Genomic DNA, 26025 nt, shown 5'->3' with positions numbered 1-26025 from the left:
TTGATGAAATGAATTGTCCAAGATAATAAAACTAGTAAGTTGTGGAACCTGATGTCTTTCTTTAGATATATTAAAACCTGCCTGCTTCTATTAGATAAGTTAATGTCTTCAAACAGATTATAGTCAGTTCTTTGCTATTCAGTCCATTTTATAATTTTCTCCTCTCTGATCCCCAACACTGCAAAATAATAATAATGATGATGATAATTTTCTGCTATGGTTTTGCGTTTTACTTTTGTACACAGGAAAGAGTCTCATTTTTTCTATTTTTGAGTTCATGCATAGGGAGTTGATACGAGAGGCAAGCTTTCATGGCTGTGTCCATATACTTCCTACATGGCTAAGGCAAAACATCATTCTGTCCATTTTCCAGTTGAGGAAACTGGATCCACAGTCCCAGCAGAATTATGTTGTAAATCAGGATATTCACATTATCGCTCTTTCCACTGCACCATTGTTGAGGGACAGAACATAGGTTGCAATCTGTATGCTGTAGCTGATTAGCTTGTCTATTCATTTTCTATGGCTGCTTGTAACAAATCACCATAAATTCAGTGGCTCAAAACAACACATATTTATGATTTCACAATTCTAAAATTACAAATAAGTTTTACTTTGTTAAGATCAAGGAAGGATTCTGAGGCTATCTGAGCTTGTAGGGATAGATGACTGTGGTCGATTGGGAATGTCTATCATGGATCCAGAAGAAGGAAATGCCATGTTTTCTATGCTACCATAGATGCAGTCTAAAAGGAGAGTGATAAGAGAAGGGACCAGCTAGTCTGAGTGCTGCAGTCCTAGCTGTACAGGCCTTGTGAGGGCAGTGCTTCAGTGATCTGCCTGGTTCCGTACCCTATAGTCCTTCTCTTCCCATAGCTGGAGCTACTGACCCCTCTCCAGCAAGCTGACCTCCTTTCCTGAGACACCAAGGGAAGTACAGTATTTTCATAGTAGGATAGATGCAGATCTGAGCAGTTTACCTTTTAGACAGAGACAGATGATCATGACAAATGATTATGCAAGGTAAAATAATGTTAATTCCCAGGCACCACTTGACCATGCTTTTCACCTCTATGACGGTGCCCAAACTGCCTAAAATGTTCCTCTCTTCTGCTACTTCCAATCCTACTCATTCTTCAAAAACCACTTCCTTTTTCATTCTTCCTGACTAAGAACATCCACTTTCTCAACATTGCACTTTTTCTTTTTTTAATTATATCTGAGACTAGTAAGGGAGGCAGATGAGTCAAGGAATCACATCATGAAATATGACAGGAATCCTGGGATCAGTCCTACAGTGAAAAGTTACATGTTCTGAGTGTTTTGAGGCTGACTTGGGGAAGTGACTACTGACCTGCAATCTGAAGGCTCAGTAGACATTCTAGATGAAGAAGAAGGGCATTGCAGGCAAAGGCACATCACGGCATAAAAGCAGTATAGAAAGTGGGGTATACCAGATGCTCTGAAAGGAAGAAGTGGTCTAAGGTGTCAGTCAGAGGTGTACTGCTAGATGAGTAGAGAGGCTGACCCAAGCCAGGGCACACTGGACAAGTGACAGGCTTTGTTCTTCATCCCAATAACTATGTCCTTTCACTTGCCCTTAGTCCATTCTATTAAGCTCTTTTGTGTTCAGGCCAGGGTGTCCCTCTCCCTAAGGAATCTTGGTTCCTCCCCCAAGTTTTGGATCACATGAGAAGGTGAGCTATCATGTCAAGATATAGGCACACTTAAGAATAAAGTGGAACATTTCTGAGAATAGGAAGAGTGGAGTCTTTTCCTTTGAACAAAGAATTAGGAATGGAAAAGAAGAGATTGTTAGAAAAAAAAAAAAGGAAAAAAAAACCCTCTAGGACATACACCCAACCAGGGTGAACTTACTGCCACTCATTAGTTAGTAAAGTACCAGTGTGAAGTGTCCAAAAATGTGTGCACTAAACTCTAACAGACTTTGAGGCATTGGCTTTTGAGATGTTGGAATTCTTGGGAAGCTGGGGCAGGCAGCTCTTCTATAAAGGGTGGTGGAAGTCTAGAGATTACAGTGTGGTAATATTTATATCCCTTACAGTGGCTTGCATAAAGTGGGTGCAATAGTTGATATTGAAGTGAATTTTAGGACAATGAGGACCTTTGTGTAATCAATAAATTCATATATTTTAAGACCCTTCTCTGGGACTTTTTCCAGTGAGGAGGCTCAATGTTGTGAAAGAGCATTGGATGCAATGCAGAAGGAATTTTTCAAACCTCATAAACCTTGGTTTCATTGTAAAATGGGATCTAGTCACCATCTTTAGTATTTTCATAAGAAAGTCAAATGTTGAAGCATAATTAAAACTACCCGGAAATGCCTACGGAACGCACGATGTTGGAGCCTAACACACCATACATCTCTCACCAGGTCCAACATTGCCAATTCCTCCCCCAGTGTTGGAAAGGGTTGCTGTTGATTCAACTGAACACCAGATGAAGTGGCTGGCTTGCATTCAGGAACCATGTTGTTAACAAAAATGTACCTTCTCTGGAAACACTGAAACCACACTCAACGAGGTGAGATGCTTCCGCTCTGAGAAGCTCAACATGCTGAGGTAACAGTGCCAGATGTACATCTCCTACTTCTACAACTGCTGTTTCTCCACCTGCTAAGAGAAGAAAAATATACCTCCTCATCCCTCCCTGTCTCAAAAGGATTCTCAGAGGATCAGTGTGGATATGTGTTACAGAAAACTTTACAAAGTCCCTGTCTCCAAGTGTGCCACATCAACATTAAGTCTATTGTGGCTAACATCTGTATTAATGTAGTATCAGTACATATACCATAGGATCCCTGAGCTATAAAACTTCTAGAAGAATCCATTCCACCTTCCATAAAGAGGAACTCAGAGAGAGGGAGCTCACTTTTTTTTCAAGGTGACTGCTTCCATGTTGCACTTAGAGATTTCCTCATTCAATGATTTGACTTCTGCTTCTTTACAACTTTTTTTTTTTTCAAAAGAAAGTCAAATGTTGAAGCATAATTAAAACTACCTGGAAATATCTAAGGAAGGCAAGATGTTGGTAATATCTTTCAAAGATATTACCAAGTAATTTCCCCTGTGTTGACACTTCAGATAACTTAGGACAGCTGTTTTATCTTTTCTTCTCACAGGATGAGGGTATCAAAGTCCTCATTTACCATTCTAGGCACCTACCACCCCAAATGTGAAATCAGCCAATGTCCCCATTACAGGGTGGGCAGAATGTAGCCTGCCTATAGATAACATTCCTCCTCTGGAAAAACTCTTCTTAGAATCATAGCTATACATGCAGAGTAAATTTATCACCAAGCTATAGATTATATAGCTGTTTCTTAAATAATCACGTCTCCATTTCACTGGTACAGAACATGAATAAAAGAAAAAATCAACTACCTTAATTTCACAATGAATCCAATATCTAAATCTCCCTATCATTTATATTGTAATTGCTTTAGGCCCTCTGTTTAGGATCATGCATGTGTGCTAGCCCTGGAATTCATTTTTCAAAAACCCAGATTAAACAGAATCAAGATACTAGAATTTGTTTTCTAATGCCCATAAATAATCGGGAATGTCACCTGGTTTCTCAAAAAGAAAGAAGCAAAAACTATAATTTGGTGAACACATAATAACCTTAACCTGAACAGTGCTAAGAACAGGTTAAAGTCACTTCCTCAACAACCTTATCAGCTAAACAAATGGAATCCCCTAAATTTTTGTGATCCCACAGTTCTTCAAAGATCAATGGCTGATTCTAATGGTGATACACTTCTCCCTGTTCTCTATCCTAACCACTCTGGATTTTGCAATGACTAGGATGGAGAGCAGATACAGGTTGGGCCATATACTGTAAAATCTGTTCATAGTTCTGCTAGGAATTGACAAGTTTAAAAAAAAAAACTGTAGAAAAATTACTCCTAGTTGTGGAGGAAAACAGGAATAAAGTGCCAAATGGGCTTTTAATGAAGATTTCTCAGGGTGAACATATGTAGAGAGAGCTTTCAGATTTAGGCAAAGGATGAACAAAACAGTCAAGCTAAGTTTTCCAGAAAGCTTCTAGTTTACAAGGCCATGGTGATGATATATACAACGAACAAATCATTTGAGGACTCTTTTGCTGTCAATAGACCAACATGTTGGGTTCCCCAAAAATAGTTGAATTAGACAAAACATAACAACACATTAGTCAGAAATATAGCTTTATTATCATATTTCATAATCTAAAAACTTTTTTTTAAATTCTGGGAACAGAATATTCCAACTTCTGTACAACAACTGACTGGCCCTGCAGAATACTGGAAAACGGTGTCTAAGCAACCTGTACTTTGTAGATAAGAATCTGTAATTTATTTTGGGAAGAAAGAAAAAAAAAGAAAGAATAGTTCAAATAAAATTTTCTCCCCTAAAAGACAAATAATAAAATTCATTTATTCTTCAGTTTAACTTTGAACACGGTTTCCCAGAAACTTTGGTGATTTCTTCGAAAAAGCGACTGCCTCAACTTTAAGGTTAATTGCCCAGGGAGACAAGAAAATTATTTTAAAATAGGACATAAATGGTGTCCCATGGCACACGGCTCAAGCCATGGCATGTAAATGGAGTATCCCTCTGAATAAACCAGCTCCCATATTTCAACAGTAAATTTATGTCTCAAAGGAAGTATAACATACGTAACACATTTCCTTGTATGGGGATTATAATTTAGTTTGAACTTAAAAAGAAAAAAAATTAAGCCAGGCACCATGGCACACATCTGTAATCCCAGCAACTCAGGAGGCTGAGGCAGGAGGATCACAAATTTAAAGCCAACTTCAGCAACTTAGTGAGACCCTGTTTCAATATAAAAAATAAAAAGGGGCTGAGGATGTGGCTCAGTACTTAGGTGCCCCTGAGTTCAATCCCGGATATCAAAAATTTTTTTTTAATATAATAAATCTCAAAATTATTTGCCTCATGTGATGTTTATAGATTATGACACTATGGTGCTTTCTGAAGATCACTGGATACCACTGTCAAAGAGAGCTGCTACGCCCTCTAGGCATGTTAAAGGAACATCAAAATTATGAGCTATTTAAAATGAAACAGAAAAAAAAAATCTGGCTATAGCATTTTTTAAAAAGTTGTTGTCTTTGCACACACATTACAGGACAAGGAGCATGCAACACAACTAACAAGTCATTTTTTAGTATGGGAAAGCTAAAGTGCAACCATGATAGAAGCATCAATATTAAATAACTTTGGAGGAGATTAAGTATCCAAATAAATAATAACATTACCATTTTTACAATGCTAGCCTAAACAGTGATATTCACAGCAATATTTTTTTCCCACTTGATAGCTGCCTACGTACCATACGAATGGTCCACCCCCATAAGCCAAAGGTCAAAGTGAACACTCAAAAAAATCAACATCTTCACTATGATAGGTTCAAAATATTTAAATAAGAAGTTACACTTTTTGATTTACTGTCATTTTAAGTAACCGCTTTATTACCTATTTTAAATATACTGCTAATCTGATGCTTATTGCAATAACAATCATAATTCTACTAGTGTTAATTAGGTTACAGTTTTAATTTTTAAAATAAGAAAATTCAATTTACATGAGCAAACCTATATAGTTTTAAAACCACCCACCACAAACACACACTTTCTCCATGAGGATTTAAAAATAAATTATTAATATACCTGACATATATCTTGTATGTGCATTATATATATGTATATGTGTATATATCTGTGGACAACATTGCTCTTGTTTCCAGAAGGATGTCAGCACTTGAAAACTCAGCATGAGACCTAATGGCATTGAAAAATTTATGAGAAAAAAATTATGGAAATTCATTCTAGAAGAAAATTTTAAAGCAGGAAATTCTCAAAAGATAATTCTTTGTGGAAAAAAAAACTATTTGGGGAAGATGGTGTCAGATTCTGGATCCTACATGCATTGTTTAGTTCAGAAATTATGTTAGAATACACTGTACAGTGAACACCCCAGATACTTGGTTGAAAGGTAAGAAAGTATATTTTAGCCATAAAAGGGCTAATACAAGCAGCAGGAGGTGAAAGGAGCTGCTCTTTGGAAAAGTTAAGCCAGCAAAAAGAAAGTCATGCCCATGGTTAATAGAGAGCAAGCTGCTGATAACTACCAGGGGAGGTGGTCTTAGGTGAGGGCTGCAGTGCTTCCAGGGTGGTCCCAATGCACTAACTGTGCCATCTACTGTCATGCCAAGTGCTCAGATGCTGCACCAATGATGGTTGTTGATCAAAAGGGTTTTACTGCCCTCGTCAACCACACCACAAAAGCAGCTATTAAGATAGAGGCTGGCAGCTGGGTTTGAGGGTGCAGAATACTCAGCCAAAGACGACTGCACAGGTGTGCCAAAATCTGAACATGCATCTATGGACACCAAAAAACCTGACTCAAACTAACAAACTGAAAAGCAATCTGTCAAATGAAAACTGAAATCTGACTGAACAAGTCCCTTACGCAACCTAAAGATTGAAATCTTGATTAACCAGAAGAAAACTCGGGGGGAAACAGGAATCCTTATTTTGGAGGCTTTCAAATTAACAGAGGGGGAGGTTAGATGCAAACAAAAATATCTTCATTTCATTGCTATTAACAGAACTTTTCCATTCCTGGCCTCACAATTTAGAAAGCTGTGGCTACAGATGAAATTTCTGCCAGTGTCTGACATCTTGTGAGGCCCTGAGCCTGAACATTAATGACCAATGCATAAGGGGCCCAGGTGCCAGGACTAATGGAGACTGGGCCAATTATTTTATCAGCTGGAGCTTTGTTTTACTAAAACCTTTGGATAAGACTGTTTCATTTTATTTTTCTTCTTCTTGTTGTTCTTTCTACAATTTGCTTCTTTCTTTTAAACCTTTTAAAAGGAGGTTATAATAAAATTCTGGTTCACTGAGATTCCCCTTTGTTAAATTCTGGTTAATTGAGGTGCTTATGTGCATCATGATCTTTGCTTTTCCAATGTCTTACTGTGGGATGTGCCCAAAAGGACAATCACATTGGTCCCTGGAACAACATTCCCCAAAGGCAAGAGATGATGGTCCAGAGCCACCCACCCTTTTAGATGATGTTCACAATCGCTGTTGGCTTCTTTTTAGCCATTTTGGGCCTGATGTTGCCTTTCCGGCTAAGCCCCAGAAGCTCCCCTTTCTTGGGTGGTCTGCAGAGTTCTCTTGAGGACTCAGCCTGTTCATGAACAGACTTGGCAGGCTGCAGTCCGGCTCTCTCATCCTTGGCTTTCTTCAGGTAGCTCCTTCCCTTCGGGTGGAAATGGGCCTTAAGATCAGGATGGCCACACACAGAATGTGGGTGTCCTCGGCTTCTACAGATAGTTAGGTGGGAGTGGAAGGGAGATGAACAGAAAAAAAGATCTCTTTAAGCCTTAAAATAATTGTAACTAGTCATGGCATGATCACTCCTGCATGCACGGTGGTGATAATGCTCCCACTGAGACAAATCATCAATACTGGTATTTCTCTTCCAAAAAGTTCCTGTGATCCCCAGGAAATGATCAGATGATACTAAGTTCCCAGGGAGATATTATTAGTCCTACTACCCAGTGACAAAATTGAAGAACATAAAATTTAAATGACTATTTAGTTGGTCTACAGAGAAGGTGGGGCCAGAGCCCCCATCTTTTGACTCTTTTACTAAGGGATTCAGGAAAATCCATTGAGTAGACATTATAAAAGACAGTATAAAGGATATGATTTATATAATAATGTATGCATATTAATTACATTAATAGTACTATAGAGTCAGGCATGGGTGCACACCTGTAATCCCATGGCAAGAGGCTGAGGCAGGAGGATCACAAGTTAGAGGACAGCCTCAGCAATTTAGCAAGACCCTGTCTCAAAATAAAATTTAAAAAGGCTGGGGATAGTTAAGTGATAAGGAACTCCCAGATCCAATCCCCAGTACCAAAAGATTAAAATAAACAATAATATAGAGTTATTATGACTGTACTATTTCTCAAAAGAGAAAGTTACATTACAAAATTATACTCTACTACCTTTCCTATCAGTTACTAATAGGGCATTATGTAAAAATGTGGATGTGTAACCGATGTGATTCTGCAATCTGTATTTGGGGTAAAATTGGGAGTTCATAACCAACTTGAATCTAATGTATGAAATATGATATGTCAAGAGCTTTATAATGTTTTGAACAACCAATAAAAAAAATTATACTCTAGCATTCTCATATTGCCATATGCTAATAGATTTTATTACATCATCATTTTATGGTCAGGTATACAAGCAGGTAAATTTCCATCTAAGCCTCTCAAATCCATTTATATTATAGATATATAAAATGCAACAGGGAAACAAACATATGTTATCAAATGGCCCAAGTATAAGAAGATATACATACAGGCATTTGAGTTTCCTATTTGAAGAGATATCTGTAAGCTGAAAGAAAACAAATAAGAGAACATATTACTTAACTTGAAGGCTGAATTTGGTTTTAAAATTCTTTCCTGCATTTTTAAGAAAGTGAATTCCCATGAAGGAAGTTACTGTTCCTGGCATGTTACCCATGGCACCACTCATCATATCAGTGAATGAGAGGTTTAGCCCCTACTTACTCAGGGAGCCTTGGGGACCTGTGCTGGGCTTTCCAAGAAGCTTACATCAGCAGATCTTAAAAATTTAAGAAAGTCAAAAGCATCCCAACAAATGAATGTTTGAAGAAACATGTCTTTAAAAACTGGAATGATGTGTATTTCCTGAGTATCAGACTAAATTTACCGTTAACTTAATATAGTTGTGGCTGGTCACAAAGTATCAACTAAGAGGAAATTGGCATAAAATGTTTACTGCCTAAAATACATCATTTCAAAAATGAGAACATATGAATACCAAACCCTCAAATATCCCTGAGGCCATCTATCATTGAGCTTATTTTCCACTCCTAATAACCCATGCAATAAAATGTCTGCATGTACTTTTGTGGCTCAGAATGACTTCATTTGCAGAATAAATTGATAATTATCATTTTGTGATCCAGATGTCACCATTCCGTTTATAGGCAAACCCAGCGTATTCCCAGCCTTTCATCCCTGATCTCCCTCATACAGCTTTTACTAGATGAAGCAACGTTGCATCAGCAGACAAACAGAAGAGAACAAAGAAAATGTAGAGAAGGGGCCACTTCAGTATTTGGGATAGTGTGGCTAAGACACACTTAGTGTCTGTGGGGGACTGGTTCCAGGACCCATGATGATACTGAAATCTGCAGATGCTCAAGACCCCTGTATAAAATGGTCTCATATTTGCATAGAACCTTTATGCATCCTCCCATGTACTTTAAGTCCTCTCCAGATTACTTATAATACCTAATAAAATGTAAATGTTATCAAAATAGCTGTTACACTGCATCAGTTAGGGAATAATGGCAAGGGAAAAAGTCAGTAAATGTTCAGTACCAATGTAATTTTTTTCCAAATAGTTTCAATCTATGGTTGAATGAATGGATGTAGAGCCCATAGGTACAGAGGACCACAAGGACTTCTAAAATATAAGCATGGTGATTCAGGTTGCTACGGGCTTAGGGCAACTGATCACCTAGCTCTTTTCCAACTTGCCTTCTATATAGGTAGTGTACCCAACTTGTTTAGACCAAAACCTTGGATTTATTCTTGATTCTCCTCTTTTCCTTGTCTGTTAAATCTATTCCTTCATCAAGGCAACCGGTCTTTTCAATTCTACCCCAGAACACATCCTTATGTCTACTTCTTCCACTCTTTTCCAGCTACCAGCACTCTTAACCTTTTATTATAATAGTCCCCTACCCCATATTTCATTTTGCATCTCCAGCTTATTCCCAACAGAGCAGCCAGAGTGGCTTTGCTAAAACACAAGTTCATCTCCTGCTCTGCCTGTTCCTTGCCTAGAACATTCTGCTTCTCACTTTCCACAGACCTGCATCCTGCTTGGTATTCAGGTCACAGTGCAAATGCTGCCTCCCCAGCAAGGTTTTCCTGAGCACTCAATCCAAAGTTCCCCACCCTGAACCCCTCAAATGTATCTTTTTACTTTCTTCCTTCACAGTACTTATCACTGTATGAAACTATGTCCCCCTCCCCACTGAGAGCAGGGGCCTTTCACTGCAGCTTCCTTAGCACCCAGTAAATACTGCACCCCCAATAAGTATGTGTTAAAAGAATTACTGCTAGTCCTAATTTAGCAATCTGAAGGAAATAAAAGCAACACTTAAAGCAAGATTATTCAAATTGTCTCATTGACCTTCCATGTGAGCAGTTCTGGAAAGATTTTTGGCAGATGGGATATTAGGTCACTTTGTGTCTAATTTGACAGCATTTTTTTTTTCAGAGCATAAAGATAAAATATCTGAGTAAGCACACTGTATTTTTAGAAATCAGCCAGGTGAAAAAGTACATAAATGCTCAAGGGGATTAAGGGAAAGATACAGATGCCAAAACATTATTTCAGAAAAGGCACTAAATGTGAAGGGAAGGAAATTTTTTTTCATAGCACAGAAGAATTTTAATGCTAGAAGTCACCTTAGAAAGAAGTAACTCACTTATCAATCTAGGGATTTCATTGCTTTCTGGAGTGGTAATGACAAAAAGGGGAGAGGAGAGAGAGGGAATTAAGGTAGATATAAGGAGGAGATGAAGAAAGCAGACACATTCTTGGCAGCGCAGTCTTAGCAGAAAGGATGAGAGCTGGGCTGGGATGGCATTCCTGACTGTTCTGAAGGAGGGAGATCTGGTGTGCAAGCTGGCAGGGGGCAGAGGAACTGTACAGCATGTCTGCTTGTCCTGGAGGCCCTGGATCAAGGAGCTATCCTGGGTGCAGCTAGAGTGAAGGCTCCGGAAGTTTTAGTTTCTCGGGGTGCTACACCTTCACTAAGCTGGGTCAAAGAGTTTCCTGAATATATCATTTGACGCTTTCCCTGTTAAAAGCTTCTGAGTTATTCTGTGTCTATCATCACAGACAGCCCAGGAGGCCAGACTTAGCACTGCTTATATCAAAGACATGGCTCCTCATTTTACAGGTGGATATGTATCATTACAGTGAAATAAGCTAAGTAAAAAAGGAGAAATGGCCTACAGGGTCTGTAGACCATCTCATAACATGGAACACTGTGGTTCAAAGCAGGACTTGGACGACTATACACAGGAATGGGGAGAAAATACATTTTCCCAATCCTTTCAAAAATTACACACTTCATTCCTCGTCTTCTCAGGGCCACATGTCCCTCCTATGACGAGGTGGTTCTCCTCGCTGCAGCCTGATCTTGCCCCATTCACACACAGCTCTCATTTCTAGATTCCTTATTATAATCATAACTGCACTTCATTTTATTTGGATCAGTCAACTTTTTTCCTTAGGCAGGACAAGTCTGCTGAAGGCAGATCCTATCATGTCTGGAATACAGAAGATATAATCATAAATATTTTTTAATTTCCCATCATATTTGAACATATTTATGTGTATAAATGTGTGTTGTGTGTGCACACATGCAATTTTGTACGTACATCATCTGACTAGAAAAGTGGAGATGCCACTAAGCTTGGGATTACATGATATAATGTGATGAGAAATAACGACGGGCTGTGTCTCTGGAAGGTATTCAATTTTCAAGCTACAAAAATAAACTGAGTAGAGAAAATGAGCAAAGATAGATATTTTAAAAAGAGAGAGCCAGGTGCTGCGGTGCATGCCTGTAATTCCAGTGACTCCAGAGGCTGAGGCAGAAGGATCAGAAGTTCAAAGCCAACCTCAGCAACTTAGCAAGGCCCTAAGCAACTTAATGAGACTATATGTATGTATATAAAAATACCTAAGTGAATCCCACCATTGTGTACACCCATAGGAATGGGGTCTTAGTTAGAATAAGATAAATTCCTTGCTTACACAATTGTATCAAAATGGATTCTACAGTCATGTATAACTAAGAACTAATAAAAAATTCAAAAATAAAAAGGGCTAGGAATATGGCTCAGTGGTTAAGTGCCCCTGGGTTTAAGCCCCAGTACGAGAAAAAAAAAAAAAAAATAGAGGAGGGAGGAAAACTAATGGCTTCCTTTCCTCCTCCTTGCCTTCCACTGGCTTCTCCCTTAGTTCAGTACAGAACTTCAAGCACTGAGTGGCTTAGTAGCCTAAATACTGAAACTGTTAATGCTACTTATCAATTTTAGAATTCCTAACCATCAAAGTCAGGCGATGATCAAACCATTTGGGATGCCAAATGATTTTAAGAGAGTATCGAATTCAATATCTTTATTTTATAGAAGATTTAAAGGCTCCAGGAAAAATGTCTCTCTCAGTCAGAAGCAGAGTAAGAATGTTTTGAAAGCCAGGCCTTCTTACCTTATGTCGGGGCTCCATGACCTCTTACCACAACCCTCTTTTAAGAGAAGGTTTCAGTGCCCCCTCTAACAACAGCTAATCACAACTGGATACTTTACAGCTAGTTATTATTTATTATTTCCTGGGTGAGGAAAAAGTGTACGTGGTTGGATCTTGCTTTAATTAGAAGGACCAAAGCTTTCATAAGATTCTCTTGAAGAGCTCCAAAACAGAACTGGACACCATCATGGTCTCCCAAGGAGAAAATGGGGTTTAAGTTGGGAAGTACTCAGAAGTACTTCATGGAGAAGTTAGTAGGCACTCACCTAGGAAATAATAATAAATGTTTCACACAGAGGAGGCTGCTTAGAACAGTGCTAAAATCTCAGACATAACAAATTTACTTCCTTCCCATCTACTATGTTCTGGAAGGTTCTGGGGCTTGCCTCACTGAACTAAGCCGAGTATACATTTTTACAGCAAGCACTAGGTAAGATTCTTTCATTTTTTACATTCCTCTCTCCTTTCCTTCCTGTTGTCTGTCTCCCTCCCCTGCCTTTCTTATTTTATCCACTTGCCTTTCATCTCATTCCTTCTAGGTAATTAGTTTTATTACATAATCACATTTGCTTCAAATCGTGACTTCCACAAGCTCAAGCTAAATTTTTAGTCAGCCAACCTTGCTAATCTTTTGGTTAGCCAAACTGTTTCCTATTTTTCTTTTCCTCGTAATACAGTATATTTCCTTATAATACAGTGAAAGAATAAAATCTGAAAAGGAGATAAGCATAAATGAAGCTCAATGAATCATGAAAATGTTATAAACAAACCACAACTTTGGGGTTTCAAAAATGCTTTCTTTGCCTTTGTTGTTGACACCACACCAAAGAAACTATATAGGGGGGGCAATATGACCACCCATTCCTTTCACCTACAGTGTCCCCCAACCACACTACAAAGAAACCAGGGTCTCAATTAATCCACCAATGAGAATGTGGATCTTCACCCACATCCAGGATTCTCATCTGGACGCTAGAGTTTTCTTAATCCCCTCAACTCTACGTAAAATGGTATGCAGAAGTCTATCCTAGACCTTCCACCTATGACGTTTCTTGTTGAAATTCTACTTTAGCACTATTTAATGTATTGATATGGTTGAACCACGTTTTCCTTCCAATTAATGGAAGGAAGAAGTGTATGTGTTTGGATCTTGCTTTAGTAAGAAGGACCACAGCTTTCATAAGATTCTCCTGAAGAGCTCCACAACAGAATAATGATAACTTCTGATCTACCTGAATAGCAAGGTTGAAACAAATGATTTCTTTGGATACTTCAAACTCTATCATTTAGCAAATATTAAGCTATTTATAGCAATTCAGCAGGGCATGGAGGAAGAGGGTGAAGAAGGAGAGGTGTGCATCCCATCTGGGATCTGGCTTCCCTCTACACAAAGGCGTGGCCCAGGCACGCTTTCATTGGATGCCTCGGGAGCCCTGCCAGTCATCCAGCTCTCCCCATACATGGGGACCTCACACTGGCCACTAGAAGGGTGGGACTTACCACATGCTCACTGATGTCACGGCTTCGACCTGAGACCTGCTGGCTTTGGTAGTATTCTAGCTGCTTCTCCGCCAGTTCTACCCGTTGCAACAGATTCTCAATAAAGTCCTGGAGCCTCGCTTTCCCCTGAACCTCCTTCTCAGCTGCTGTTTCCAAGAAATGGTTGAAGGTCACTACTTCTCTGCAGGGCAAAAAAATGTTAGAACACAAAGTGGATAAATGAGCCAGGAATTTATTCATTCAACATATTGATAGATGCCGACCATCCTAGCCATCCTAGTCATCATCCTAGGCAGTATGGCATAGTAATGATGAAAGAAATCTTAGGATAACTGAATCATTAAACCATCTCCAAGTGTACTTACAAGGGAAAACCATCAAAAATTCAAACAAGAGACCAGCCTTTTTTTTTTTCAACAATTCATTCAGGTTTATAATACTTGTTTATTTTATTGCAGAGATATTTCACATTTATTATGAAAATTGACCTATTAGAGGATCAAGGGCTTTTTTTCTCTGCTCAATGATCCATATTCAATACAATGCTTGACACATATTAAATAAATATCTTTTATAAGTAATGTTTACAAAGAACAAGAAACCAAAAATCACTTATTACCCCACTACTGTCAAGTCCTACTGTAACTATTGCCAACTTCCTATATATTTTTTCCAGTCTTTTTGCTCTCTGCATATTTACTACTCTTGGGCCTTCAGGCGGTACAGTTTAGAATATGAGGAAAAAGCAACACCTGACAGCCTAATCTCACAGGATTAATATTGCAAAATCAAGAGAATGAATCTGAATGCAACACTGCATATGATTATGGCTGTATTTTTAAATCACATAAGTTTTGCTGCTGGTTCCATATAAAACTTTTAAAAATTAACATTAATGCTCCTAGTCTATCATGGAGTGTTATGTCATATTGGAGAAAAGAAGAATCTTTTTCTAACCTCCCTTATCCAATTATCTTGTGCCCTGAAGCTGAGAAGTTAATAACCTTTGTATTTTTCAAACAACCTGGCACAAATGCTAACCTAATTTCAGTTTGTGAATGTATCACATCAACTAGAAAAGAAAAGGCCATTAAATCAAGCTTGATGGTTATAGTCTGATTTTGTTTTAAAAGAGAAGCTGAATACATAAAACAAAGGCTGAAGAAGTTCCTCATGCAGATTGTATAAAAAATCTTCATTAAATGAAAAGAGTGTGTAATCATGAAATAGCAGGTATGTACATCTCAGATCCTTGTCACATCCTGTTCACCTGGATGAAGGATATCCAGAGCCACCAATGTACTTCCCCAAGGAATCTTGAGAAATTTCTGAATGGAAAAGAAAGAGGTTTAACCACATTGCACATATAACCTCTTTAATAATTATATTCCAAACAGCAAAGCATCTGTTCAAAGTGCAAGACAGACCAATGGATTTCAATGTATGAGAACAAAATGCTCACTGATATGCTTTCAGGACCTACACAGCAATTAATCTTTAAGAAATTACCAATTGTTCCATTTTGGCACAGTATCAAGACAGAACATCCACTATTATTTGAAAAGGCTATTAAAATATCCTTCCATTTTCCTGCTATGTATCCGTGTGATACTACTTTTTTCATCTATTTAATCAAAACAAAGAGTCTGTAACAGACTGAATGTAGGACCACTAAAGTCCAGCTGCCTTCTATGAAGCCAGACATTAAACATATTTGCAGAACTTCTAATAACATTATTTTCACTAGATTGTTTTTGGAAAAATAGCTATTTTCCATAAAAATTTTATTTTTGTTAACATAATAGATATATGTAGTGGGAGAAGACATTAAAAGAAACAAATACAGAAATATGTACCTACAAAGCTGAGCTGAATGTGACTGAGAGAAAGAATAATTTGATGCTATCAGAAAGAGCAGTAAAAGGTGTGTGTCGTTTTACTTTAGGTTCTCATCCCTCTGACTCAGAATTCAGGGTGAGAAGTTAGAAAGCCAGATGAGAAGATAAGGGCAAAGCTGAGTGAAATCCAGTAGGGGTGCTTTGCGGAAATTAACTGGTTCTAGGCCAATTTTGGCCCCATCTTTGACTTATTTATTTAACAAGGAAAAAAGGTTAAATATAAGGTTTCATGGAAAAATATGCTTACAGTCAGTCTGTTACAAACTCTTTGTCTTGATTAAATAGATGAAACAATATTTGACTATAAAGTAAAAACATGCCAGTAATATTTGAGAACCTGACCTTGAAGCTCCTTATTATGCAGAATGAGTTACAGGCCTGGAAATCTGACAGTATCTTGGGATTCACAGGCATTCAGAAATCAACAGAGTAGATGGGGGAACTGAGGGGAAAAGCCCTTTCTGCGTAGTTTCAAAGCTTTAGTTAGAAAAAAATATTCATTCACTCATGAGTTCATTCATTTACAGGATGATCATATGGTCTAAAACACAGATAATATCATTTAATTTTTCACAGATTGAATCCCCTCAATTACTTCTTCTGAGGTGGGCTGAAGACAGGTTAATTGAGAAAAACCAAAGACACACTATTATGTGAACAACACAGCTAGAAGCCAATCCTATCATGAGTTACAGTATACTATCCATAAATCATTTCTTAAGTCTATTTAAACTCCATTCATTCCTGCATCCAGCCAGACTCTTCCTTTTGAATATGCTGTTCCCTCTGCCAGTTTCTTTCTCCCTGCCCTTCCCTCTAACCTCAGGCTCTCCTGCTAGGAACCACACCCAGACACATGACCAAGTGTAGATGAGATAGTCTGCCATATCCGCCACAAAACCTCATGCTCACTCTATCAAAGTGCACAGCCCTGGAGACCAATTGTGCCACTGACCCAATTTGATCATAAAACCAGTGAGGGCAGGGACCTTATCTCTCCTTCACTAGGGTACCCAGCATCTAACATGAGTCTAGTGCACAATAGGGCCTCAACACATATCTGCTGAATGCATAGAATGTGCAACTCTGTCTCTACAAAGACAATTTTTCCTTTTTCCAGATAAGTACTGGGGCCTAAATCCAATGAGCAACCCACAGTTGCCTCCTGCAGGAATGGGGATGGGATCTAAACCTGATGCCTCCTATTCTTAACAACATTTTTAACATTGCTTTCTCCTCCCAAAGGCAGAGCTCTACCAAGTTATTTAAATTTCATTTTACATTACTGATTAATGAACCTCTTCAGAGGTATATGAAATGATAAAAATACCTCTAGCTAAAAATAGTTTAGCTATTGATCACAGAGCACCACAGACAGACTATAATGTCAGCCAGGAGGTATATCCAGAAACAAGAGTCAGCCAGCTCCAAGCACCAAGGGCCTCTCTGCAAACTCCAAGGCCCTACCTGGTTTCCAAAGGGGACACACAGGCCAATCTGCACCAGCCACACCTCTGGAGACTCCCCCAACCCATTTTTTTTGGCTTTTTGTCTCATCTTTCCTTTTTGGTTTCTTGGACTAAACCAATATGCTCCTCATTAAGAACTTTTTTTAAAAAAGATTCTATAATAAATCTTTATAATAACAAATTATAATAATAACAAATTATTCTTATTGGCTCTAAGTAGATCAACACTATATTCTAAGTTCTTCAGGTTGGGTGTGGGCATGAGGAGAGAGATGGAGAGACAGAGAGAAACAGAAAATTTTTCTGGTTTCCTAATTTTACCACATGGCATCCCCAAGAAAACATGCTTGACATCTGGTTTATTCTGTTTTAGTTATTAAGCCTGCATGGGACACAGCTTGAAAAGAGAGGAAACCTCACAATATGGAACCAACAGAACCCTCTCCCCTCTATTGCACTCTGCTTCTTGGCCTGTCTCCTAGCTGTTCATCAGTATGGACACCAGCTTGTCTACCCAGTGCTTTGGCTGACCCAGAAAAGGGGAATGACTTAAGTAAATGGCCAGAGGGTTTGACTGTGTAAAGCAAGTTACCAAGTCAATCTTGCCTTTTAAAGGCCAGCATCCCATGGCCAGCCCTCGATAATAATCTAAATGGACATGATGGGCTCAGGCTGCCCTCCATGTCTCTTTTATCACAGCCTAGTGATCTGTTGGAGGCCATGCTTCCTTGGGCTCTGTAAGTGCTTTGGAGGAAGGAACTGCACGTGGGGAAGCACTGTTTGACCAGAACCTGGAGTAGAACATGCCAATCAGTAGGCTCTTAGTAAATGTTATCTCCTGCAGGGCTCCAAGCTGGGAATGGGGCAAGCAATGAAGGGAGAAGGGAAACAGAATCTATCTATTGTAGCTCACAAAGCTGTAGACGGAAATTAGAGATGGGATCACAAAGAGGCCCCTCGAGGCAATCACAGGCTGGCAATGACACATGCCCTACCCTGACTGGGCAAGGACATCCAGAGAGTCCAGTTAAAAGCCCTTGCTGGAACATGAAAGCCCTGGGGTGGGTGTACCAGAAGCTTAATGTCATGGCTGTGGTGGCACCACTTCCCTGCTCCCAACACCTTTGATGCCAGCTGGTATTTTCTTTAATCACATCAGAAAAATAAATGATGTCATCATAGCAGCCCTCTTAAAATAGCAAAGAAACAAGCCTATTCCAAAATGGGCCACGCTGAATATTACATAAGTCTTGACGCTTTGGGCAAATATCACATTTTCAGAAGTCTGGCTAGGACATGGTGAACTAACAGAAAAAGCACTCTGCAGGGATGCAGGAAAATGGCTTCAGTTTCAGCTTTGCCACTAAATCTTTGTCCTTGGGCAAGTCATTCTACTGCTCTGGGCTTATTTTCTGCATCTGTGTAATGAGCGTGTCCCCCAAAGGAGACAGAGGACAGACACCTTCTAGTTCTAAAAATCAAAAATCACACCATCCACTCAGGGGCCATCTCTGACAGCCCAGTTGCCCCTTCAATGTCACCATCATCTGGCTGCTACTGCAAATTCCACCCTTCCTCCTCATTCCCTCAGTGTGGCTTCTCCCTGTAAAAAGATCTGTCCCCTAATGTTCTATCAACCTGAAACTATGGCTTGCATTTAAGCACTTGTTAAAGCTACCCTGGCTTTTGGGCACAGGCATGATCGTGGGTATGCTTTATTCTTCCTATGTAAAACATAAGCACCTTAGAGGAAAGTATTGAGAATTTTATATTCCCCACATACCCCCAGTACAGGGATAGGCACATCACTGGTGATCTATAGTGACTTTCCAAATTTACCAGGAAAAGGTCCTCAAGTAAATCTGGGATTACCATTATTACCCTCAATTTCTCCAAACTCTAAAAGGCCAACTCAGTTACCATTTAAATTCAACCTTTCTTGTTAAGGGATACCTTGCTGCAAGGTGGCTGGGATTGATTTACCTGATTACAGGCAATGCTGCCCAACATCTCCCATTCCTCGTCAATAAGTAAATACCCATTTCAGAGGGACTTAAAGTTACACAGAATTTGTAAAGATGAGCAACTTCTTTCTAGGATTTGCACTCCAAAAATATACAGATACCTCTCTACACAAGTACAAGAAAATTCACTAGCGTGAAAGTACAAAATATTGCCAATTCAAACTTCCTCTGTATTACAGTATATATATGACCTCCATAGAACAATGACCTCAGGGCAGATGCAGCTTTAGAGATTTTTTTATTTCAACTTCAAAGAAAGAATTTTTATAGTTGAGGGGTAAATCCATAGTAAGAAAGTCTTATGTGGATGCTAAAAATCAGACTTTTGCTTTTTTAAAAAAACAAATCAACCATCTATGTTCCAAAGTGTCCCCAAGCTTAAGTCAATTTCACATAGGAGCACAACAATCTACTTTCTCTCACAAATGGGCCTTGAGAGCTTATGTGGAGGCATTTGGCAAGGAAGCACATTTTCTGGTATGTACCCCAGCTAAACAGGGCCTGGCCTTACCTGATAGTCCATCTCTTAGTGGAGGGCACAGCCCTCCAAGGGAGTGGTGAGGAGGAAAGGGGCAAGACCTAGTCTTGCAGATCCAGCCAAATCCACCCTGTATCACAGGTGTAGGAGATGGGCAGTTCCTATGCATCCCCAATCAGATGGCAGGGGGAGGAGGGGCAAGGCTAGACACTGAGGATGCTGTCCACAGTGGCTCCCAAGACCAAAAGCTCCAGTGTCCTTCATGGAAGACAAGACTCTTTCAGTCTATTTTATTTACAGAAAGAGTGATTATTTGAGGCTTGAATACAGAAACTGACAGTATGGACCCAAATTAAAGCTTTAAAAAATGAAGACTTTTGTTTATTTTACATTTAAAAGATTAAGGCAACGTCACTGTATTTTTATTCCAAGTTGTGTTTTTTAAAATTCCATAGTTTTCTGTTAGCCTGAAAATGATATACTAAAAATCAACTCGTGCTGAGGTGGTGGCTAAGTGGTAGAGTGTGTGCTTAGCATACACAAGGCCCTAGGTTCAATTCTAGCCCCAAAATTAAATTAAAAATAAGAAAACTCCTAGGGACACCAACAAAATTGGCAACAAAACTGTACAGTGATATTAACTGGGCACTATAATATTATGAAAATGGAACAAACTGTGTATTTATCAACAGCACACTGGTTAAATCAGCCTTATGCATCCATGGAATATTATGCAACAGCCAAAAGGAATGGCATAATTCACATTTTGAGCACAAAAGATGCCTGAGACATATTATGTTAAAACAAAAACAGCTCTAAATGCAAATGGCAGAAAAGTATGCATCATGACTCTATTTTGAAAAGCATTATAACTCTACGTGTACAAATGACATGTGACTATGTGTATACAGAAAAGCTCTGGACGGATGTTTAGTAAACTTCACAATGCTGTCTCCAGAGAATGGAGCGGATACTCTTGGAGAGGAGGGGGTATTTTTTAACATATACAATTCTATCTGGCTAAAAATTTGTTTTCTACGTGTATGTTTTTCATTAGGTGCTCAAGAGACAGCATGGATTAATCATAACACAATATCATTACGCACCCATGTATAGATCACTTTTATTTAATCAGTTATTTTTAATAAAGTACTCTTGACCCTATCACCTCAAAGTTAGATCCTTGACAATAACCTACATCTAACCATAAGATCCATCCCTTCGGTATCTTGTCTTTCCATAGTCCAAGCAGCCACCATCTCACACCCTTTGTTCATTATTACTTCTCTTATTAATCTACACAATAGAACAAACCAATGAATGCAAAATATCAATTAGGTGGCCTTTTAAATTCAATGCTCTTAAATCAAACAGATATACTACAAAGTTAATTCTAGGCCTTTTTCTACACACAAAGCAAACCCCATCAGCTATTTTCCCAACAGTGTACGTACGGCAGGTCATCTTGGTGACCACAATGGGTCAAAAAAAAAAAAAAATACTACCTTCCTACCAGGAAACATCAGAAGCCTAAAAAAAAACTAGTAAAGCAAATCAGTAGCTGATTCAAATTTACCCTTCCTTTATTTAAAAAAAATGCCTATGCTTCCCTCCAAGGTAGAAATATAAACATTTAATGATAGCAAGTATAGACCTCTTTAATACATAGGGCTTCTTAGGGAGTTTTAATTATTACATTTTAAGAAGCGACACAAGATAGAAGAGTGCCAGAGGGCAAAGAGAAGATGAAAGTAAATCATCTCTATAGTAGCACTCAAATTATTTGGAAACCTGTCTTCTAGGATGTTTTAGTCTGTCAATTTTTATGTCCTTTGATTCTACAAATTCTGAGCCTCCATTTAAAATAAAATCTGATGTTCTACATTTGGAAAATACACTGAATTGTTACTTATGCTTTTCCAGTGTGGGTTAAATCCATACTTACTGATAAAGAAATTCTTCTCTAAGTATGATGATTTTTCAAGTAACAGCTTCTATGATCACCTCTGACTTGCAAAACCAGTGTCAACTCTTTGCAAGCAGCAAAGATAATCTAGTATCATGCATCATTTTATAAAAAGGAAAATCTCAAATGTAAATCACAGAGGTATAGCTATATCAGAATGTCTTTCCTCTGGGTTTCCTAATGTCTCTTTTTTTCCAAATGTAACTTATAATTAAACGAATTCTCAACTAATGACACTTCATTAATGTGGGCAGATAATCCAAAATGGCAAATAAGCCAAAGTTATTTGAATTCAGCAATATTTTTATGCTTGAATAAGACAGCATCTCAAGTTCTTGACTCTATAATACAGATATTGTCAGGAGGTATGGCTCTCAGGGTACCTCTTTCCGCCTACACATTCAACTTCACTTGCAACTTCACTACCTATGGGATCCCCCATATGTAGGTGGTGTTACTCCTCTAAAAACATCAGTGGTTTATAGTTTCCAAGGTAACAAGGAGTTGAACACTATGACTTTAAAGTTGCTGGACTACAGACCGTACACAGAGGGGGTGAATAATATCAAGGCCTGTACCTCCTGGTTCAACTATACCAATGAGAGAAATGCAGCCAAGACACCTATAAGTACTACAAATCAAATCTTGCTTAACATTTGCTTATAACTTGGAGAGAGGTGTCTAAAGCAAAGGGGTTAGCATCCTGTCTCAGCACCACTTACTCTTCCTTCCTAAGAAGCTCCTCCTCGGATTCTGTCAGGCGCTGCCTTAGTGCTGCGATCATTTCCACTGCCACATCCACCTGTCTGTTGAGGGCCCGCTCTCGTCTCTGAACTTCCTGCTTTTTCTGAGTCAGCTGCACAAATGCTGCCCGGACTTCCAACAGTTCAGCAGTTTTCTGGGCCAACTCTTTGGTGAGTTTATCAATTCTCTTCTCAATGGTCCTATCCACAGCCTCAACCATGCGATTGAATTTTTCTCTGACATGTGCCTCGAAAGAGGCTTTCGTGTCTGAGGTGGGAAGTCCAGGACTCGACCGTGGCCCATCCAGTGAGTCTGCACGTATGTCCATCGCAGCATAGGTCTGCACGTAGGACACAGGCCTCTCTGCCACCACCTCAAATGGCTTTCGGTCCTTGGAGTGTTCATGCGAAATGCTATACAAGTTAACATAGCTTGGTTTCTGCTTTACCACATTGCCATGGCTCTGCAATTTTCCCTGTTTCAGGAGTTCGGAGGAAGGGAGTAGTTCTGTGTCTTTGAGAGATGGAAAGAGGCTGCATTTTGTTAGGAGCGTTCTTTCTTCATAACTGTGACTGAATTCCAGATGGGCCCTCAAGGATGACAAGCTTCTAAATCTGGTATGGTCTCCACACCTCGGGCAGCAGAATGGCAGGCACACAGCAACATTTTCAAAGGACTCCTGCCAGGGATATCTGCCTTCCTCAAAAGCCTTCTGTTGCATTACTCTAAAAGTCCTGGGAGGGAGGAAAAATGGGGAGTTTAAAATAAATAAATACATAATACTACCAAAATGATTGCTGCTCATCTCCATGGGGGCAGTGGCCTTTTGGTTTAAAGCAAGTTTTGTATAGAATACTTTATATTGATTTTGTGTCAAAGTTAAAACCTACACCCAGCAAATCCAGGTGAAATCCAGCAAGCCACATCCATTCATTTCTGTATCATTTACTGCTGCTTTTGCACATCAATATCAGAGGTGAGTAGTATAAGTGAGACACAGATGTTATGCCCAGCAAGTCAAAAATATTCATTACTTGGCCTTTTGCAGAAAAAAAAAAGTCTGCCAGCACCTGCCTAGAATAAAAAAGGTGGATAATCCTCCCTCTTCCCAGAAGAAAGCATTATGAACCCCAAGTCAGAAAGAAACGGGCAGACCCAGAAGAGGAACTCCTGTTTCTTGCCCTCCTGAATTTAATATACCACATGCAAAACCATAACTTACATGAAAATGAGAAAAATTCACATGAATTGTCAAAATAAGTCCTAAGAGAACAAGCTTAGTGATCTTTTCTCAAGTATATGAAAGTTACTCAAGTATTAAACACACATGGACTGAAATTTTTTCAACCTACGATTTGTCTTTTTTCATTAATTACTGGTGGGATGACATAAATCAAAATGTAATCAGAATAACAATGGTCCCATTCTCTAGCATTACTTAAATTTGGGGACTCGATGTGTCAAGCATCATTTGGTATAAGTAGGGCCATGGCCAAGATTTTATTATAATATCAAGTGTTCTGGATGGATCTGCTTTCTCTGCTCCTATTTTAACTTGAAAACCTGAAGTTGGCCAATGTTTGAGCTGGGTAGGTATCAGCTAACTCTTTCAATAACAGGAAATTCTGGTTTCCTTGTAGGAATTGATTTCCTTCACCCTAGCAACAGATGACTGTTATAACCCAATTTTGCAAGCAGTACAAATCTATTCCCTCCAGGAATGGCTTTTACTTAATGTAGCAAGTATCCCACAATGAGGGGTCCCAAATGGGATCTCAGGATGAAAAGTGTCTTTATTGGGTCCTCAATCTCTTCAAAAACAGAGATGCAAATGGTCCCCAGACAGCTAGACTGGCAAAGCTTCCAGGTTAATAAGCCTCTGGCCCCCAGAGAGGGGAATTTCTTCCTGTTCTGTAATGGGATGTTTAACCACTGGTTTTGTGGATATGGGATACAAACCCTGATCCAAAGCAGGGCCACAGTCCACGGCAAGTGGTGAAGGGGAATCAGGATTCTAGAGAGGCAAGGGGAAAGAGGTGGCATCTCTGGATGGGGAAATGAATAACCACGTACTCCTGAGCATGCAGGCTTTCATGGGCCCAGCGGAAACCCCAATTCCACAGGGCTGGTGGAAAAGGTCTGCACCAGCTGGCCAGGCAGGCAATGACCCTGTCTCTGGGGTCCCAGGTCTCCCAGCCCACGCTCCGCTGCCTGCCTGTCGGCGGGTGTCAGAGTAGATTACTGGTGGGATGACATAAATCATGCGCACACGAGTTGCAGCCCTGCAAGTGGGGGCCGCGAAGCCGGCTCTCCCAACTCCCCGCGGTGCTGCGAGAACCGGGACCCCTTCCCTCGGCGCAGGCGGGCCCCTCGGCCGCGCCCCCTCTGGCGGACCGCGGGAGCAGATGCCCAACGGCGGCCACTTACCCGACTTGTTGCTGCTGCTGCTGCGGCTAATGCCGCCACCGCCGGTGCTGATGCTGCGGGAGCCGAGCGGTTTTCAGCAGAGCCGTAAATCAGGCTGAGCCGGGGCCCGCTCCCACCCCCCGCGCACCCCCGCGCCGGGACGAGCGGAGGCCAGGGCGGAGCGTGGCGCGGGCCAGCCAGCGGGGCGGCGCGTCCGGGGGCGGGAGGCGGGCGCCGGGCACCGGGCTGCCACAGTGCCGGTGCCTTCTCTACCCCGGCTCTGCCCAGCTGGCTGGAGGCCGTGCGCCCTCCCCCCGGCCCGGGAGAGGGATCCGCCTCAGGATTCCACTGACATCACCGGGAGGTGCCGAGATCGTTCCCGGGGGAGGGAAGGAGAGACGCGTGCCAGCCTCGTAGGCGCTGCGCTTTCTGCAGGCCCTGGCAAGCTTTTCTGCACTTTACCGTTACTAGGGACTGGGAAAGTGTGGAAGAAGATGAAGCATGGCTGGCCGTCTCTTTGAAAAATCTGCAGGCTACAGGGGCCAGGTATTTATTATGACCCCTTCATCCTAAACTACTGGGCGAGAATGTCCCAAAATATCTGCCCAAGAAAGTCTAAGCCAGCCTTCCAAGCCAAGTGTCCTGGAGCTAAGTTAGCAGGAGGAACTAAATCTAGTAAAATATAGGAGTTTTTAACAGTTAAACCACCAAGGACTCTCCATCCTCTGGGGGGACACTCTCCTTTTCCAGAAAAGCGAAGATTTATCATCCTAAAGAGAGATTTCTTTTCTTCTGAAGGATCCTGATGTCTCAGATTGTTGGATTTTGTTTTGTTTTACCTTAAACCTGCTTTGGGATACTCTTAGTCTACATCCTGAAATATGAAACCAGGATAAAAGTAACTGATGGGTTTTCTTGGCATTTTGAATTGCCAGGGAGGCAATTCAAGTTGTTTCAACTGATTTTATTTTACTGTGATTAGCTCAAGAATATCTTAGTTGTGTTTTGTTTTGAGAGAGGGTTTTTGTTTCTTTTGTTTTTGACAAATGCATCATTACATAACTGTAATTAAGAACCTGAGCTCTGGAGTCAGACTTGATTCAAATCCTGGCT

At 40.0% G+C, this 26025-nt stretch overlaps 1 protein-coding gene across 1 annotated transcript; it reads right to left on the bottom strand.

Annotated features, from left to right (window-relative positions):
• Positions 1 to 4193: 4193 nt before the first annotated feature.
• Positions 4194 to 25234, bottom strand: Znf365 (zinc finger protein 365). Its single transcript, XM_015504699.2, has 5 exons — positions 24934 to 25234; positions 22485 to 23240; positions 13928 to 14108; positions 8421 to 8458; positions 4194 to 7365 (listed from the first exon to the last, which is right to left on the bottom strand). Exons 2-5 carry the CDS (start codon positions 23225 to 23227, stop codon positions 7104 to 7106), a joined length of 1224 nt encoding a protein of 407 aa, XP_015360185.1. The 5' UTR covers positions 23228 to 23240; positions 24934 to 25234; the 3' UTR covers positions 4194 to 7103.
• Between the last annotated feature and the right edge of the window lie 791 nt (positions 25235 to 26025).

The sequence above is a fragment of the Marmota marmota genome, unplaced genomic scaffold, assembly GCF_001458135.2.
Source record: "Marmota marmota marmota unplaced genomic scaffold, marMar, whole genome shotgun sequence".
Classification (NCBI taxonomy): Eukaryota; Metazoa; Chordata; class Mammalia; order Rodentia; family Sciuridae; genus Marmota; species Marmota marmota.
Note: the sequence above shows the minus strand (reverse complement) of the source record. Positions and strands in the feature narration are given on the sequence as shown.

Coding starts and splice junctions, on each gene's coding strand:
- Znf365 (XM_015504699.2), bottom strand. CDS start 23,227: ATGCAACAGAAGGCTTTTGAGGAAGGCAGATATCCCTGGCAGGAGTCC. Junction 8,459..13,927: donor GTGACATCAGTGAGCATGTG/GTAAGTCCCACC, acceptor GTTTTCTTTCAG/CTTACAGATATCTCTTCAAA. Junction 7,366..8,420: donor AATAGGAAACTCAAATGCCT/GTATGTATATCT, acceptor AACTATCTGTAG/AAGCCGAGGACACCCACATT.